The 14,220-nt window shown below is 37.0% G+C and overlaps 1 protein-coding gene across 1 annotated transcript; it reads right to left on the bottom strand.

Moving 5' to 3' along the window:
• Positions 1 to 1,211: 1,211 nt before the first annotated feature.
• On the bottom strand, positions 1,212 to 3,527 carry LOC119726171 (E3 ubiquitin-protein ligase TRIM56-like). Its single transcript, XM_038197782.1, has one exon. It carries the CDS (start codon positions 3,525 to 3,527, stop codon positions 1,560 to 1,562), a length of 1,968 nt encoding a protein of 655 aa, XP_038053710.1. The 3' UTR covers positions 1,212 to 1,559.
• Positions 3,528 to 14,220: the final 10,693 nt, after the last annotated feature.

Genomic DNA, 14,220 nt, shown 5'->3' with positions numbered 1-14,220 from the left:
GATATTTTGGATACCCTGAGAATTTTAGTTTCAACAAAGCATGCACGAACATCACCATGCACAAAACCTATATGTCACCTTCAGTGCATCCCTCAAAAAATTGGTGAGCCCTCAGGTGCCCCCTAGAAGCTTAACCCTAGCTAGTTATGCCGCCGGTACCTTTAGAAAGTTCCAGGTGCTGATTGGTACAATGAGACTTGAGATCTTTGCTGAAATGCCATTGTTGTCATGGAAGCTGCGTTCTCTTGGAGAGATATTCTGTAATTTAATGCAGATGCTCATTGCTTCATTTAGACTACTTGGTCTATCAGCATGTAGCAAACCAATACTTATTTAAAGAAGTAAAAGCCTCAATCATTTATGGAATAAACTAAACTATTATTGTAATGATACGGAACCTCTCACAAGTAGGTCATTCTATACATTTAGGGTCCAAGGTCTGACATTTTTCCTGTCCCTGTAACCTCTGAAATTTATAATTTGCCATTCAAGTGGCATTAAAAATGACTTCAAAATAATTAATATTTCTTGGGTAGGTCATTTGGTTCACAGAAACATTCTTGGAGGAAGAGTACACACATAAAGGGGTGCATCTTCTATTACAAAATCGTAGATGCCAGATGTATAGGGACAGGAAAAAAATGAACCCCAAATTCATAGAATGTACATATCTTCTATTGCAGTATTTAAAAAAAAAATCACATTAAGAAAGACAAACAAAAAAGATTTTAGTACAAAAATGTACATCCATTATATTAACCACATTTACAAACATCCATGTATCATTGCAGTAGAATGCACAAGGTTTTCATTTTCAACTTGGTTGTATATGTAATGAAACTAATATTAATTTCATGAGGCACTAAGAAAGCACAGAGAAAGAGACAACCAAGGGATTGCATATGATTTACTTTAAAACTATCGCTTTAGTTGAAAATCACATATTACCTCCGGTTGCTTTTGAGTATTTACTTTTGTCTCGTGTTCTCGGAGGTGCAAAATCTTTTTCATGCCAAAAATTGTTGCATTAATTTAAACTCCACAATTTTCCCAAGAATTGAAAAATTTAATAAGAAAACTTAAAGAAATGTTTACATTTCATACAGGAGCAGGGTTGTATCTTATACTTGCAAAACACATCATGCATTGACTTAGCATTTGCTGAGACAAATCTGAGAAAATTGAATTTCCTCTCGTGGTAATACCTTCCGGACCGTTGGTACCTTCCTCTTGATTGTAATATTCTTAGAATGTGCACTCTGCCCTATTTGCAAGCAATGTGAAGGGTCATTCCTGATTGCTCTCATTATTGGGCCACCAGATCTAAAAAAAATTAGGAGTAAGGCTGGGTGTTGAAGTCCAAGATTTTAAAGGGGAAGTGGTTAAAGTGTTAGAGTCAAAGCATACAGAGACCATAGACCTTAGAAATAAACCAAATGTACAGTATTGTAGAATGTCATTCGAGGGAATTATGTTCTTTTTCAGTGATAACAGTGTTCAATGTCTGATGGAAGTGGTTGGTGGATACACTGGATAACCCCAGTTTAATTAATCTGTCCTTACACTCTGTGATAGACCTTTACAGACAGTCCTGCAGCCACTACCAGATCACCGTCCCATGTGAATGTGATGCCACGTGGACGACCACATCCCTTGATCACACATCCAATGTACTTGCCATTAGGACTGTAATGCAGAATATCACCTGTTGATCCACTCACAGCAACATAGATGCTGCCATCACTGTCACAGCACATATTCGTAGGGTACCCATCCACCGGCATGTCGCTGGTCATGTCTGCTGAAAATCTGGCTCCATAGTAGTCTACACATGTCAATCTTTTTCTGTAGGATGATGTGTAGATTAGGCGGTGTTCGTACATTGTCAGATAATCATCAATCATTGGAGCAGGCAGTCTCCTGATGAGGGATCCATCTGGGTTGTGTAGAGATATCTCATCCTTGCCTTCATAACCCACTGCTATCAGATTGCTGTCATCCACTGCAAGGCATGCTGGTTGGCTGTCTAATCCTCTACCTGGTGTGAACTGATGGAGGAGCTGATGTTGCTTGTTGAAGACCTTGACTACTGGACCATCTACAGCAAGGAGCATGTCATCCTTGCTCACTGCAATACACCTTACATCAGTGAGGCCATTAATCTGCAACTTTTGTTGGATAGGAGATGGTTTCTGGTGACTATTGAGCATTGAAACTGTGAATAGGGCATATCCAGCAAATGCACTAGAGACTAGTGCAAGTATTGTATTGTTAGATAGCCCAGCAACAACTGATTTAATTGCATGGGTGAATCCAAAGTTCTCGATTTCAGTTTTCAGTTTCCATTTCTCCTCCACACATGATCTTGCAGGTCTTGGTGATTGCTTTGCTGCAGCCTGTGGCTCTTCCTCCAGAATGAGTCTCCCAAGTGACCTCTCACCTTCTTCAAAATCCATGAAGGTTAAATTGTCAGGAAATTTCTCTGGCTGTTTCCCTGTCAATTCACTGAGGTTATGCAAAAGCTTTTGCTGAAGTTCAAGAATCTCATGGCAACTTGCTTGATTCATGAGTTGTTTCACCTCCTCCAGCTTGTGCTCTATCTGTGTCACCTCTTTTCTGTTGGTAGCTTGAGCAGCTTCAAATGATGTGACTCTGTCATTATAAGTCCTGTCCATCTCTTTCATCAATTTCTGTTCTTCCTTTTGGATCTTTGCAAGCTCCTGTTGGATCTTTGTAATCTCCCGATGAGACTTATTGGAGAGTTTTTTTTTAGCGTTGGCAAACATTGTGTCCAGATCCTTGCGAGATTTGCACATCGCATCTATGATGGTGCTCAATTCTGTTTTTCTGCTCTCACTTTTTTGGACCATTTCTGCAACCCTTTTCTTGCATTTCTCCAATGCCTCGGGTAATCCAGTGAGTGAGTGTTTTGCATGATCAAGTACCGAGCAAGTTGTGCATATGACTTGCTGACATGTGTTGCAGTAGACATTGAGATTCTGATCTGGATGCTTGCCACATTTGGGAACTTCTTCTCTTAGTTTACTCTTGTAGACAATCTCTCCTGATCGAAGTTGCGCCAGTGTGTAGATTTTGTGCGAATTGATGACAGTCATACGTTCATGGGCCTTTTGGCATTCTTGACAGAGGAAATGATCACAGTCCATGCATCTTGAAATAGCCTGATTCTCCTCTTTACAGTTTTGACATTTGATGTCTGACCCTTGACCTTCCAGTAGCTTTTCCTGCATTGTAACTTCCTCCACCAGAGCACTGAATGCAAAGTTATTAGGGAGATCAGCAACCCCAGACCCTTTCAACATGGTTTCACGTCTGCACAGAGGACATGTCAGCTTTGTACCACTAGGATCTTGGCTCTGTCTGAGCTCTTGAAGGCATTGCAGGCAAAAACTATGCAAACAGTCCAGCAGTTTGGGCTGCCTGAAACGGTTGGTGCAGATGGAGCATTCCAAATGATCCACACTAATCTTCTCCAACACTGATTGAGCTGTAACATTAGATGCCATCTTCACTGTTGGGATTGGTGTGATAGTATGACCTTTAACCTACAAATGAAGCATATTAAGTAAAAGGTTTTGGAATTACATGTATTTCAAATGATCATTTGGTTGAAATATGCTACATGTAAAGTTTAAAACATTTTGTCAAGTACAGAATTCATAAACTTGAAGGTTTATTCACATACTATGCGCTTGATTCAAAGCTGATGTTACATGTAGTTATTTTTTTTCAAAAGAAAATAGCAATTTGTATAATAGGGTGGCCATGTTTATGAAAGAGCATACTTTGTCCTGAAAATGTAACATTAAAGAATTCCTTTCAGCTGTTATCTGGGACAATTTCTGCACCTAATGTAAGTTGTAATAAAGTTCATAACAAGTCCAAACAAAAGTAGGTCGCAAGTAAAAAGGTTTTCAATGGCAAAAAAATGCTTTTGGCACAGTTTGTTTTATGAATAGTTTGTGAGTTGACCTGACAAAGAATGACTTTTCATTGACTTGATGAGGACGTGGCTACAGGTCTGAATGAAACTTTCACAACAAAATTGAAATTTTTTCTAACACTGGGTTTTGCCCTAAAAACTGTGTACTCAGTGTAAAAAGTTTGTAAAAATAGCAGTCGCACATCCCTCTGTAAAAATGACCTCCATAAAATAGAAAATTAAGGTTAAGGGTGCTTTTCAAACTGCATGATCATAGACAATATGTGGCACTTTTCAGGGTGGAACAATTGGCGATGGTCGCGCGAAATTCCAAAAAGGGCACTCATAAAAGGCCGCTGGTAACAAAAAGGGCACTTGTTTTAAAGAAAAGGGCACTCTTTACAAATACGGGGGGGGGGGGGGGTAAACGCTGGTGTAAAACGGGGGATTGTATACAAAAGGGCACTCTTATTGTTACTCAGGTGGGACTCGAACCCAGTACCTCCTGTTTAGTGCAGGCGTTTTATCACTCCACCTCTAAGCTTGCTTGGGTCAGCTGGGTGGTTTGAGTACTCTAGGTAGCAGGAGTTAATGCAACCAAATATAGTCTGCACCAAAGAAAAAAAATTTCAAATACTTTAACTGGCTCATATTTCAAATCATAGACTCAAAGTCCACTTTCCTCAAAGAAATTTCATAAAAAATACATTTACCTTCACATCGGTTTATATATTTTTCTGTTTTATTATTATTTTGTGATTGACTAAGCTACGTCTGTGACGAATCTTCTTGGAGGTCTAACACTTGTTTGTAAAACAACAGGTAAGTACAAACAATGCATGTCACTTATTTCCGTCGTGAATATAAGGAGATTCATGTATTCCACATGTCTATTCTAACAGGTTTGATTGATCCATCTGAATTTCTAGTAAATACGCACACTTGTAAATTGGCAAATGCCGAGTTTACATATATGAACTTTATATGAGATAATGTGATGCTGCTGATTTATATCAGATGTACAGACAGACTTACAGGTAGACCCACTAAATAAAAATCTTACCTTCAGGTACACATGAAATGAGCCACTGCCATCTTCCCATTCTGATGTCACTTACAGCAATGGCAGAAATGAACAAAGATGGCGATCTATGTATACGCCCCTCTGTATCAACACGGACCATGTCACATGATTTTGAGTTCAGTTATTTGCAGTCCCTGGATTCCACTTGTGTATTAAATTTTTTTTTTGGGGGGGGGGGGGGGGGGGTAAACACTGATGTAAAAAGGGCACTTGTATATGAAAGGGCAGTCTTACTGTTACTCAGGTGGGGCTCCAACCCAGTAGCTCCAGTTTAGTGTACAGACGTCTTATCACTCAACCTCTGAACTTGCCTGGGTCAGCTGGGTGGTTTGACTCGAGGTGAGCAGGAGTCTGCAACCAAATATTGTGTGCACCGAAGAAAAAAATATTTAAGTACTTTAACTGGCCAATATTTTAATGCATAGACTTGTCCCAAAAAGTCCACTTTTATTTAGGAAAAGTGCCCTAATTTCATAAAAAAGACTTAAGGCCTATCTTCACATCAGTTTTACCTTTTGCTGTTTTAGTATTATTATTTTGTGATTCACTAAGGCCAAAAAAAAAAAATGGTGTGTTTACGGTAACGGTCTGAAAAAAATCCAGGTAGGTAGGTAGGGAAATAATTTTATTTTCTAATTTTTTGTTATTTCAGTTCTGCATGCTCATGTGTATTCTTTCCGAAAATATTTCTATAAAAACATTATTCAAGTATTCAAGATATTTGAATACCCCTATTTTTGTAATTAAAGAAAAAAAAATCAAAATTGTTAACTTTAATAAAAAATCTACATTGCACAAACTGTGTTAAAGCTTCCCGTGAACTAGAAAAGTATAGATTACATTTACAAGTAAGTTTCAAATTAAGAAATTAAGGTGAAGAAAAAAATCTTTTTGCTTCCAATTACATGCCTTTCAAAATAGCATCAATAGGTCGGAAAACTTATTTCGCCAATTTTTTTTGAGTGCTGATTAATGGAGCGTCATAATAATATTAGTATAGAGCAAGGAATCATGTTTATTTTGTGCCTGGATTATTTTCATTTGCACCATGAAAATGATCAAGACCGGCCATCAAAAGTGATTAAAACTTGCCTCAAATAATTAAAAATATTTTTGAGGTGGGTGATTCTACGCTTAATCACGGCCGCTGGCGCCGCCGACTTTCAGTCTGGCCGGCCGTACATCGCGCCGTGCTCACAGCGTAGTATTACATGCATTACTGCTCTGTGTACGGCCCATCCCACGTGGCCAAAAATCTTGCCCTACTGCAGAAACACGCTATGATGTTACGTCACAAGTTCAAGCTTTGCAGTCTCGTCATTTTATTGGAAAACACATACACAGAAAATAAAGATCACGTTCTTAGAATTAATTTGCAGAAATTCTCTTTCTCCATCGATGTTTGTTTGGTATTTTTACGATCCAACTTCGGTCGATGGCACTACATCATCATCATGCATGGTATCGGTACGACGTTTGTATAGGCAGTAGTCACTGGTTCTGGTCCTTCATCATAGCATTGATTCCGTTAGCACGCGAAGGGAACCAGTGTACCATGCTGTATGCGCTGCATGCCTGTCAGCTGGCGGTCGACAGAACCCGTCATCGTGTGCATTTTGATCACACATGCATCAGAAAAACAGGATTTTGTCAAGATTTGCATGTAAAGATGAAACAATGGTGTACTTAAAGATTATATTGTGCATTTTAATGGTGTGTATAATAATTGTATTGTGTGTATCGGGGGCTGAAAAATGAGACCGTCATTTTTGTCGGGCCGATTTGCAGTACGCACGTTTGTACGTGGGGAGAACCTTGCCGGCCATCGGCCAGGTGTACCAGTTCACCCCGATGCGTTTGTGCAAAAGTAATCGTACTTCATGTAAGTTGAGAATTCAAGTTTGAGATCGTCGCGATTCGATTTACGCACGTTTAACACAGGTATGTTTGTGTCAAATCATGGTCAGTTCCAAGTGTGGAAAATGGGTTATGTTCGTGGCAAATAATTAAAAGTACTTGAAATGTTTGAAATTTGTTCATTTAAAATGATCAATATCAACCTTCAAAATGGCAATAAAAAGTTTGAGGTCGGTAATTTGGCCGAAAAAATTCCAGGTCGGTCGAGTTACCGTAAACACACCATTTTTTTTGGTTTGGCCAAAGCTATACCTGTGTAGAATCTTCTTAAAGGTCTAACACTTGTTTTGTAAGACTACATGTAAACTTGAACAAGCAATGCGCATCACTTATTTCTGTCGTGAATTCAAGAAGGCTTTAGGCCTATGTATTCCACAACACATTTGACGGATCCACCTGAATTTCCAGTAAATATGTGCACTTGTAATTGGCAAATACTGAGTTTGCATGTACATAGATGTACTTCATACGAGATAATGTGATGCTGTTGATTTGTAACAAATAGACTTACAGGTAGACCCATTAAAAATCTTACCTACGGCAATGGTTGAAATGAACAAAGATGGCGATCTACTGTACATATACGCCCCTCTGTATCAACACGGACCATGTCACATGATTTTGAGTTCAGTTATTTGCAATCCCTGGAGTCCACTTATGTAGCGCTGTGGTACGTGCTGTACGAGTAAAATCAAACACAGCATGCGACTGTTTTCTACATCAAACGGATCCAAAGGTCTATAAGCTGTTAATATTAACAATTTGACAGACAGGTTTATCAGAATAGTAAACATAAAGAAGCCACAGGGTCAAGCTGAATTTCATCGCAAATGACATTTGTTGAAAATATCTTTTGATATGTCGCAATTCAGGAAACTCAAGTCAGTAGTATAGCCTAGACAAAAGTAAACTAATAAGAAAGAGGTACATGAAATGAATCGACAGTAAATAGTTTTGGAATCTAGTTTTGTTTTGTTGGTTGTTTTTTGTTTACTTTCTTTATATTGATGCACATTTTAGCAAGTGTGCTATTGGTGTTTTACATTACACTCAATGGCACTGTGCTTGCATAGTTTATCCAAGTTATATTCATCATAACTAAAGTTGTTATTTCTTTCAGTGATTCGGCATCAGTGCTTCTTTACAAAATTTCCAAAACTCACAGTTTTCAAGCTTTCTCTTTTATCAATAAGCTACATGCATCCCAATTATTAAGTTCATGCAGCAGTAAATTTAAATATTCATTCATATTTTTTGCCTTCCGTAGGCTGATTGGTCCATTGCTGAGATGAATGCTGAGATTAGAGAGATCAAGCCACGACTACCTCTACACATCACAGACTGATAAACAGGTAACACAACATCAATATGTGGTGTCAGTCTATTTTAAATCTGTATATGGTTGCATAAGAAGGCCAGCACCTGATTTCATCAAACTCTTCATAACTAACGAAGCATCGCAGCGCTGCGACGCATCGTATCCTTACGATGCATCGCAGCTGCGACGCGTCCTGAGATTGATTTCACAAAACACGTCGTTAGTGCGACGCGTCGTAGGTGTATTTTTAGCACAACTCGGTCACTGTTTTATGTATTAAGTCAGCGTACAGTAAATAGTCGTCTGATCTCCGCTCAAAATTTGTTAAAACGTAAAACAAAATGGCGATCATGCGATGCAATTTTGAAGGAAAACAAGCTCTCAGTAGACTGTATAGCTACTTTGAAATTTCAACTGCAATATTCCAGTGTAATTCATAAATTTTCAATGAATGTTCTATTTACAACTTTACACATATTGCCTCGGTATTATAATGTCGTTTTTGTAATATTTATGGCATGAAAATGGCTAAGAAAGGGACTCTTCTTATTTTGCGATGACAACTAGACATGTCGTAACTTGCGACGTGTTTTAAGCCGTTGTCAAGGAACTTACGACGCGTTCAACACATCGCAACTTTCGTGAAATGGATGATACGACGCATCGCGAGTTGCAAAGTTTTACACGTCGTAACTCGAGTTGCGACGCGTCGCAGTGCTTCGTGAAATCGGGTGCAGGACAGTGATGCAAGTTTTCAGGATATAGCCTGAAGTCAGGCTTTTTTCTTATTTTGGAAAAACAAACTCAGGCATTCCGTCCCTTCACAGGCCAGAAATATAAATCCTCAACGCCATGCTATAGCTCGATACATGATTGTAGGAATTGTAAGTTCAAAGTAGACATACATATCATGTACACATGTGTGGTATTGCAATGTGTTTACAATGTGTTGGCATTCCTTTGTTATTGTTCAACTCCTGTTACCTGTGACTGAACTTGTAAAGGGACTTGTGATTTACTAATAAAAGGACATGTGATCTTGCTTGTAATCTTGCTTGTAATTGAGGGTCGAGTTGAAGCCTTGGGCTTATATGACCTATCAAATCTTGGTCAGAACTAATCTGATCTGAGCTTAAAGAGGGCATGTGGTTGCAGAATAGAAATAACACAAACGAATAGCACTGGATGAGATATAATCAATGATAAATATCTTGGAGTGAGTTTGCACTTGTGGAACTTCCAAACATTATTGAGATTTGCTTAAAAAAGAACTTGTTCCCATTTTCTCGTCATCCTCCATTTTTTCTCTCTCTATATACACAATATAAACAGTTTACTGTTTTGATGTTTTCAATGCCCCAGTGTTGCCCCTAAACTACTGTAAATCTGAGTGTGTCTTGGCCTTTTCAACACAAGAAAATGCTGATGACATTCCATTTTCATTGTTTGCACCTTTTCAATAGAAAGTACTACCGGTATTCCAAAGTCTATGAAAAATGATATTATCCTCGTACTTACAAAAACCTTCCATCCCTAGTTGTGCCGCTGGTACCTTTAGAAAGTTGCAGATGCTGATTGGTAAAATAACAGACTTTGGATCTTTGCTGAAATGGCATTGTTGTCATGGAAGCTGCGTTCTCTTGGAGAGATATTCTGTAATTAAAGCAAATGCTCATTGCTTCATTTTGACTCTTTGGTCTATCAATTTCACTATACCAGTTTTGATCATGTTTTGATCGAACTAATACATTTGTATCATAAAAAATATTGACACCCCTATTCCTATTAATGTAACTGTTTGTTAATGATGTCATAGACTAAGCCAGCAGTACACACTTGAGACGTCAAATTTTTGGATATCTACTTTATTAACATTTGCTGAAAGAATGAAGGGGACACATGGTTATGCCAGTCTAAGTTACATAGAAGTGAAGACAAAAAAGTTTTGCCTTTACATCGTGAATAAGGGACCAGTGACTTATGCATTAAAATATATGCATGATGCTATCAAGCTGCATGAGTCGTTTGTCAACCCTGGTCACATTTTTTTTAATACAGATTTGAAAAGAGCACAATCTCAGCATTACTGCTGTAAAAACTGCATGCTGATCCATCTTTAGATCAAAAATTATGGAAGTTTGAACATCAACAGATGTGACCAAGAGATGGGATGAAGTGGTCCTATTTTTTCCTGTATCTCCCAATAAAAATTCCCTACAAACGACTCATTTAGCTTGATCGCATCGCAAATGGTGATGGATGATTATTTCTTAGAAACAACAAATGATATGCACATACGAAAACCATTGTCTTTCAAACTGTATGAAATTAGCAAACTCTTCTGAAGTTTTTGGAAAACAAAAACTTTATCAAGAGTAACCTTTACGCTGTTAAATTAGCAAAACTAACTAAAGTCTCTTAAGTCATGAAGATGGCTGTTCTATTTCACTAAAAAAATTAGAGCAGCAAAAAATGTTCCACAAAAATTAGTATATACAGTATGCTTGAGCTACTTCCATTTCTCTCTATAAACATTCTAAGCTTGTCTGTAAATTGAAACGGGTCCCTTTGATTGGCCGAGCCAAATGCCAAAATTTAACTAGCCTTGGATCCAAGTTGAAATTTAGAATATACCAACAGGATTCTAAGACAATGAATGATTTCCCTTGATTTCAGAAATTTCCAAAAAAAGTTGTTTTAGCTTTAAATTACTAGATACGAAATGTGCAAGGTTTGCTGCACAATTTCTTCGCCTAGATCCAAATTGAATAAATATTTACATTTGGTAGAAACGTAATAACAAACAAGTAAAATGATAATGATATTAGCAAGCTCTAAAAATACAACCATTAACCTAAATTGAAAACACATATGCATATACTTTTAACACACTGTTGCATTAAAGAAGTTCTGCGGAATTTTTAAATTGCCTGACCGACCAAAAAAAAAAATGTGTTTTCCTAGTAAACACAATCCTAAACACTTTCTTTCTTCTTTGCACTTTCTTTACATCAGTTTGTAAATATGTTTGCATGCTAAACATTTTAGCATGAGGTTATAGCAAGAAAGCATTTCGAATTGTGCTAACTCGCTTAAGACATTTTTTGGTAGGCCAGGCAAATATCCACACAGAGGCAGTTATGTTACCTTTGTCCCAATGCCTAACAGTGAAATGTTGGTCCCACGGTCAATTTGACCTCTCTTGGAAAATTACTCATAACTCTGTCAAAAAGTATCAGATTTGGACGTTTGATGTCTCATTTTAAAGTGGAAAAGCGCATCTTTCAAACCATACCTATATTATCTATGTTGGTATACACATGTACATTTCTCCCCTAAAATTGAAAAATATAACTGATGCAATAGCCCATTAGTTAAATAGCCAAACAGTTGTCTCTGTTTTTATAAAAGTATAATCAGGAGACATAAAAGATGTTCATGACTTATTCAAAACGGAAATGTTACTTGATCATATGTACATGTACACACATTGTGTTTGTACACAGATCTGTCGTGTGCATGAGTACAAAAGTTATATACTTTCAAAGGCAGATTTCTCACTTTATCAAAATGCAAATTGTACAGGCTTCATACATTTAAATATTGTACACGTGTAAGATCACTGAGACTCAGTGACAAATAGAGATTCGTCACTTCGTCAAAAACGAAAATAAAATGAAGTTGTCACACATTCACCTCGTGGTGTAATTAGTCTTAATATTATGAACGATACAGTTTTGTGTTTCAAAATTTTGGAATTATGTAGAGTTGTATCATAAAATGTTAGAATATCAAAAAATCTGAAATTCCTTAAAATTTGGGTTTCAGTGGATTCATCACATGGACAAAATGGCGACGAGATGTTCAGATAAATTGGTTCACAGTATTACTGCATCCAAATCAACAACAGCTTGGCTTTTTGCTTTCCCTAAAAGAAAGCTGGGGCTGTCTTTACAGGGAAAGTAAAAACAAAATTCTATGAATTGCTACATTTCTTTACAAAGACTTTATCGAATATTGATGGACCACTGATAATAAGTTATCAAATTATTTCCAATAATTCTGCAATTTAAATGATTTTTAAAGTTAAAAGGTCAGTAACAAAATCAAATAAATGTGAGAGCTACCAAGCTTTGTACATAATGTACATCCTTTCTGTTTTTGAGATGGCTATAACTGTTTAATTCTCAAAACTGAGAATATTCTATCTCTTATTTCCTACTTCTTAGAGTTACATCATCGGTGTTATTACATTTTTATTTGTGAAAATTTGGGCATGAAAAATGGTAGGAAAGTATGGTTGGTTACAAGTGTCATCCATTGTAAGTGGATTATGTACATGTACAATTGCACAATGGGATCTAACCCTAGTTACGACGCTCAGGTACCATTAGAAAGTTCCAGATACTGATTGGTAAAGTAACAGACTTTGGATCTTTGCTGAAATGCCATTGTTGTCATGGAAGCTGCGTTCTCTTGGAAAGATATTCTGTAATTGAAGCAAATGCTCATTGCTTCATTTAGACTACTTGGTCTATCAGCATTTAGCAAACCAATACTTATTCAAAGAAGCAAAAGCCTCAATCATTTATGGAATTAACTAAACTATTATTGTAATGATACGGAACCTCTCAAAAGTAGGTCATTCTATACAATTAAGATCCAAAGGCTGACATTTTTCCTGTCCCTGCACATCCGAAATGTATAATTTGCCATTCAAGTGGCATTAAAAATGACTTCAAACTAATTAATATTTGTTGGGTAGTTCATTTGATTCACAGAAGCATTCTTGGACGAAAGAGTACACACATAAAGGAGTGCATCTTCCATTACAAAATCGTACATGTCAGACGTATAGGGACAGGAAAAAGTGGACCCCCAATTCATAGAATGTTCCAAGTGCATCTTCTATTGAAGTATTAAAAAAATTATAATAAAAAAATTAAGAAAAGTCAGTTTACAAATGTACATCCATCATACTAACTGCATTTACAAACATCCATGTATCATTTCAGTAGAATGCACAAGGTTTTCATTTTCAATTTGGTTGTAAATGTAATGAAACTAATATTAATTTGATGAGACACTCTGAAAGCACTGTGAAAGAGACAATCAAGGGATTGCATATGATTTACTTTAAAAGTATCACTTTAGTTCAAAATCACACACATTTCATCCAGTTGCTTTGGGATAATTTACCTTTGTCACAGGTACATGGATGTGCTAAATCTTTCTCATTGGAAAAACAGTTCCATTCATTTAAACTCAACAGTTTTCACAATAATTGAAAATTCAAATAAAAAAATTTAAGTAAATATTTACATTGTATACAGGAGTAGGGTTATATCTTATACTTGGCAACACATCATGCATTGACATTGTATTTGCTGAGACAAATCTGAGAAAATTGAACTAAATTGCCTTTCGTGGTAATACTTTCCCTCTCATTGGTAATACTTTCCCTCTCATAGATAATACTTTCCCTCTTATTGATAATACTTTCCCTCTCATTGGTAATACTTTCCCTCTCATTGGTAATACTTTCCCTCTCATTGGTAATACTTTCCCTCTCATTGGTAATACTTTCCCTCTCATTGGTAATACTTTCCCTCTCATTGGTAATACTTTCCATCTCATTGGTAATACTTTCCCTCTCATTGGTAATACTTTCCCTCTCATTGGTAATACTTTCCCTCTCATTGATAATACTTTCCCTCTCATTGGTAATACTTTCCATCTCATTGATAATACTTTCCCTCTCATTGGTAATACTTTCCCTCTCATTGGTAATACTTTCCCTCTCATTTGTAGTTCTTTAAAAATGTGCACTGCGCTATTTGCAAACAATGTGAAGGGTCATTCCTTTGCTTTCATTATTAGACCACCAGATCTAAGATTTTATGGGAAGTAGGCTGGGTGTTGAAGTCGAAGATTTTCCAAAGGGGAAGTGGTTGAGGT

This window comes from Patiria miniata, unplaced genomic scaffold (assembly GCF_015706575.1).
Source record: "Patiria miniata isolate m_02_andy unplaced genomic scaffold, ASM1570657v1 HiC_scaffold_2, whole genome shotgun sequence".
Taxonomy (NCBI): domain Eukaryota; kingdom Metazoa; phylum Echinodermata; class Asteroidea; order Valvatida; family Asterinidae; genus Patiria; species Patiria miniata.
Note: the sequence above shows the minus strand (reverse complement) of the source record. Positions and strands in the feature narration are given on the sequence as shown.

Coding starts and splice junctions, on each gene's coding strand:
- LOC119726171 (XM_038197782.1), bottom strand. CDS start 3,527: ATGGCATCTAATGTTACAGCTCAATCAGTGTTGGAGAAGATTAGTGTG.